Source organism: Geospiza fortis, unplaced genomic scaffold (genome assembly GCF_000277835.1).
Source record: "Geospiza fortis unplaced genomic scaffold, GeoFor_1.0 scaffold659, whole genome shotgun sequence".
NCBI classification, from domain to species: Eukaryota; Metazoa; Chordata; class Aves; order Passeriformes; family Thraupidae; genus Geospiza; species Geospiza fortis.
In genome coordinates this window covers 698,213-703,435 of record NW_005054530.1, presented here as the reverse complement: position 1 = coordinate 703,435, position 5,223 = coordinate 698,213, and the positions used below count along the sequence as shown (strand labels likewise).

The 5,223-nt window shown below is 54.0% G+C and overlaps 1 protein-coding gene across 1 annotated transcript in view; it reads left to right on the top strand.

Annotated features, from left to right (window-relative positions):
• Positions 1–3,046, top strand: part of SOD1 (superoxide dismutase 1) — a 4,162-nt gene extending 1,116 nt beyond the window's left edge. Inside the window, exons 2-5 of the mRNA XM_031063779.1 lie at positions 339–432; positions 829–898; positions 2,188–2,302; positions 2,567–3,046. Coding sequence (XP_030919639.1) covers positions 339–432; positions 829–898; positions 2,188–2,302; positions 2,567–2,677 — 390 coding nt within the window. The 3' untranslated portion in view covers positions 2,678–3,046. The remainder of the gene's footprint in view (positions 1–338; positions 433–828; positions 899–2,187; positions 2,303–2,566) is intronic.
• Positions 3,047–5,223: the final 2,177 nt, after the last annotated feature.

Sequence of the window (5,223 nt, the reverse complement as noted above, 5' to 3'; positions counted from 1 at the left end):
GGGGCGGGGGGAGCGGGGCGGGCTCAGCCCCAGGGCGCTGCGGTTCCAAATGGCCGCGGCCCTCCGGAGCTGCGCCGTCCCTTGCGGCCGGCCAGGGAGCGCGGCCGCGGGGTCACTCTGTGAAAGTGCGGGATCTTTCTGGAAGGCCCCGTCAGAAAACAGGCACTCCTTGCCCGTGTCGATAAAACGGGAAGGAACGCGTTCGAGGGCGTTAAACGAACGCAGATATTCCGGACAGCGCTGCCTTGGGCTCGTGGCGGGGCCTTTCTGTCACCTTGGTTTGACACGGAGCCGTGAAATGGCAAAGTCCTTGTGCTGATAAACGCTCTCCTTTGAAGGGTACTGGACCGGTGAAAGTGACTGGGAAAATCACTGGACTGGCCGATGGAGAGCACGGCTTCCACGTCCATGAGTTCGGGGACAACACCAATGGTAAGGTGTCCCTGCACAGGGCTGCTCGGCCCTGCAGAGCTGCTCGTGGTGGGGCAGCAGCAGCTTGGCTCTCAGGGCTGTAAATCTGTGCGAGGAAATCGTGACCACTGCCGAGGAACTGCTTCCTGGATAATAAATACTCTGAGCTGAGCGTGTTGAGGCTGGTGGTCAAGAGCTGCCATACCAAGCACTCACCTGAGCGCTTGGATAACTCAGCGTTATGAAATAAGAAAGCTCCTGGCTGAGCCTGGCACTTGTAAGGCTGTGGCAGGTGATTTATCTGCAGGGGATTAGCAGGGCATGGCACGGGAGAGGAGCCGTTTGCTGTGGCTGGGAGGGCTGTGGGAGCAGCAGCTTTATCCTGGGATCCTGCTCTGACGCTCTGCTGTGTTCCAGGGTGCACCAGTGCTGGCCCCCACTTCAACCCGGAGAAGAAGAAGCACGGGGGTCCCAGCGATGCTGAGAGGTGAGTCCAGGGCATGGGCACTGCCAGAAAATCCCTGGGAATTCCTGCAGGCTTCCCGAGGTCACTTAGCCGCTCTTTAGTAACTCCAGCAGTTTGTTTCTCTGAGAGTGTGATGTGAAATACTCTCCTGGGGACATTTTCTGGATTTGTCATGGCTTGGGTGGAGGGGACAGCCTGATGCTTGTGCTGCCTATCTGGATTTGAGTGGGATGAGACCTGGCTCTTCCCTGGGAGCAGCTCTCACAGCAGTTCCCTTGGGTGGGTGCCAGAGGAAGTGGTGTGGCCGTGCCTGCTGGGTTTGGGGAGCAGGGCTCAGGCAGCCTGGCCTTGCACAGGGATCGGGATGGCCCTTGGAATGCTCCCGTCGGTGGCTGGTAAATCCCACCTGAGCCACAGGCCGGGCAGAGCTGGTTCTGAGCCAGCTCCTGCATGACACAGCATGAAACGTGTGCCGGGGCCCTGGCAGCCACTGCTCGGGGCTAAAGGTTGGGATTGCAGGGACACTGGGGCTCCTGCAGCCTTGGCACATCCTGCTCCTGGACTGGCTGTGTGCAGGGGGATTCCTTAGGAGGGTGCAAGAAGTGGATCTGGCTTTTATCAGTGTAAGAAACAACTGGAGTGACGCTTCCTGGAAGCTTAAGGATATTCCTCACGGGGGAGCTGTCATTAACCCAGTTCTGTAGGACTTGGTTAAAAATAGGAATCTTTGTAGAAGGCTGGTGGTCAGCCCTGGGCTGGCTGAGCTGGTCAGGGATGTGTCAGTATTCCAGGTTCTGAATCTGGACAGAGGAGCCTGACACAACAGGATCAGCTGCACTTGGAGGGAATGCTGTGCTTGGGGCAGGTGTGCAGGACACAGCACAGCAGCATGTCCGGCAGTCCTGTGACAATTGCACTGCTCCAGGCTCAGCTCTCCAGGGAAGCCTTAGCAGAGATGCAGCTCTGATAGAAGCTGTGTGGGAGAGCAGAGTGCCAAGTGATGGGGCAATGCCAAACTGGAATTACCATCCCTGGCACTGGCTGGGACTGAGCAGTTCCTGCACTGCCTTTGACCTGCTGCCTGACAAACCACTTCTCCTAATCTCCTTAAACCAAAAGCCTGTGCAATAGCTGAGCTGTCCTGGGCAGCAAAAACTCTGAGAACAGTGGTGGTGTTCCACCAGGTCTGCAGGAAAGGGTGTTCCACTGGATTTGGGAGCCTTGGTTGTGTTGTAACATAAACTCCCAGCCTTGCCTTGGAAGAGCTTTGGGTGCAGGCCACTTGGTGAGCTTGCTGTGTGTTTGTGCAGGCACGTGGGAGACCTGGGCAATGTGACTGCCAAGGGAGGCGTGGCCGAGGTGTGCATCCAGGATTCCGTCATTTCCCTCTCGGGACCACACTGCATCATCGGCCGCACCATGGTGGTGAGTGGGGACCCCCAGAGCAGGGACAGGCCATTCACAGCCAGCCAGCCATCCCTCCATCCCTCTGTGCCTTGCTGTGGCACTGCCCTGCCAGCCTCCTGCAGATGTCCAGGCTCTGCTCTTCCTGCTGTGGGTGCCTGAATCGCCCTTGGGAAGTTTTCAGCACGGAGATGAGTTTGGCAGTGTGTAGCTGGTCTGGAGGCGCTGCTGCTGCCAGGAGCAGCGATGACTGGATTAATTAAGGTCCCTTCAATTGCGCTGCAGGTGCACGAGAAGCGCGATGACCTGGGCCAAGGGGGCAATGACGAGAGCCTGCTGACTGGGAACGCGGGGCCCCGCCTGGCCTGCGGAGTGATTGGGATTGCCAAGTGCTAAGTGTGCTGCCTGCAGTGCTCCTCCTGCTGCTCCTGCCCCTCCTCCTGCACCTTCCAGATGTGTCACTAATCTCCTGCTCCTCTGCATCCCGAGCAGCACTCACACGCTGGAGACTGACCGAGTTTTGTATGATGTACATTCAATTAAAGTGTCCCTGATGGAATGGCTCTGTGGTCTCTGCTCACCTCCTGCTGCCACCATTCCGTGTCACGTCCCTGCTGTGAGGGAAGATGTGAGTCGTGCTCCTGTCCCAGCCCCTGGATGAGCTCTGGCAAAGAGCAGCAGCCCCTGGGTGTGTCAGGGCTTCCTCCTGGGGCAGGGGCAGCATTTGTAGGCTTCAAACTTGTGTAATAAATGTTCTGGGCAGATACACCTGGGTCTGGCTGTCTGTGAACAGGATAAAAAAACCCAAAGGCCCAAACCTGCTCCTGCTGGGAAAGGGGGCCTGGGCTTCAGCAGGTGCATGGTTAAATTCCATCCAGCAAGAGGTTCCAGGCAGAATCCCAGGAGTGCCCGCTGTGTGCCAGTGCCAGCCTCCATCCTGTTCTGGTGTGTCCTTCTGAAACAGATTTCAGGCTCTCTCTTCATAGAGAAAATGAGTCATTTTAACGAGGACTTGTATCAGTGTTCCTTTCTTCTGCCCTTCAGGATATTCATGGAAGGAGCAGGCTGTAGTTGTAGGTAACCCCACTCCACTGAGGCACAGGACTAAGGGAACTGGGTAGGAGAGCAGGAATACTGTAAGAATACTTTGAACTTACATTCCCTGTTGCTGCCAGAGCACTGTGAGTCTTCACCTCCCTGTGCCTCCTCCAGAGGGTTGCTGCTGCTGCTGTGAGGGTTATGCACAGGCACTGCTGCAGAAGGTGTTAAAGAGCTGTTCCACAGTTTTCCAGGCTCTGCTTTCAGATCCCTACTGAGGCAGAGAACAGGGGTGGGATTTGCATGAACAGAGCAGCCTTGTCTCCCACTGTCTCCAGCTCTCTAAGGAGGTGTTCTCAGTGAAACAAACCTTCCCTCCTTACAGAGCTGGGGCAGCTTTTTCCAAGGCTCAAACCTCCATTTGTGGGACAAGGGAATGTCCCGTGGGCCCAGCAGGAAACAACCAGTGAGGACACGAGTTTTAACACATGGAAGTTGAGGTCACTACAATCTGTAAACAGGTTCTTTCTCTCTTTATTCTGCTATTGCAAGAACATAAAAATAGATGTCCTCTCCCCAGACCAGAGCTCCACAGTGGCTCTCCCACCCTCTCCCTCCCCCAGAGACAATTCCCTCTGCCCTTTTTTACAGCAGGGCAGCTGTAAAAAAGGACTGATGTAAGGAAGCAGCTGCCCTTCCCTTGGGGCAAAATCCCCAGCTTTCAAGGCAGAACACACCTATAGCAAGGAGAAAACAAACACTGAATATGCACAGGATTCATACACTGGTGCTGCTGGCATTATGGGAGCTCTGAGCCACGTGGGGTGGGCAGAACTTCCCAAAGCATCCCTACCCCAGGGATCAGCCACAGAGAAACTGCACCTGCCCTTGGCACAGCTGCCAGGACATGGAAGGGCTCTGGAGAGGAGGTGCCACAACACCCAGCAACACCAGGAACACCCTCTGTCCCCAGCCCAGGGGGACACAACCTACCTCTGGCAGGGTGAGGAGGAGCAGCCCCGTGTCCATGGAGGAAGGGCCCAGTCCTTGTCCCAGCCCCGCCTGGAGAGCCAGGCTGGAATTCTGGTGCCTCCGAGGTCTCGCTCCCAACAAGTACAAAAGCTGCAGAGCTGCACTGTCCAGCCTGGCACACACTCTGTAACCTCAGAGCAGATGGTCGGTGCCTGAAGGGGTCACTTCTTAAAAAAGGCAAATTAAGAGCAACAGGAACCACAGAACCAATTGAAGGGAGGGAGGGAAAAAAAAAAAAAAACAAAGCAAAGAATGGATTGCATTGCAAACACTAAAACAGTTAACTCGGCAATTAACATCTTAAAACTAACTTTTACCCGGGGTGCTCAAGTAGCTCATTAAAATGCAGCAATCTAAAACTCCAGAGGACTGTTACAAATAAAAATTCGCTTCTGTGAATCGCTACACAAACAGATGGATTTCCTTTAACAAACAGAACCAAACCAGTCTAATTTAGACTCCAGTACAGCATTAACAGTTCCAACTTTAGGCTGCTGAACACTCCTTTTCCACTTCAGTGCAGCGTAGGAAGAATAGCACACGTTAAAAGTTTGTTACGAAAATAGAGTTTATTAAAAACACATCCCTATTGTTTTGAGGAGCTTTCACCGTTACCTTTTCTTAAATTAAAAAAAAAATAGAAAGCACTTCTACTTCTGATTCGTAAACTTTTTAAAGTCAAAACTTTAAAAAAGTTACAGCAAAAATGGGTAATATTTTAATCATCTCTTCAGTATTTTATGTTATGTTGTGGCTATTTTAAATAGAAGGGAAGCAATCAAATTGCTCACAGTGCCCCGCCTCGGGGGCGCAGGGGCGGAAGCGGATTTACAGCACTGTACAACCAAAGCTCGGCAATCCGGGCCGGCCGC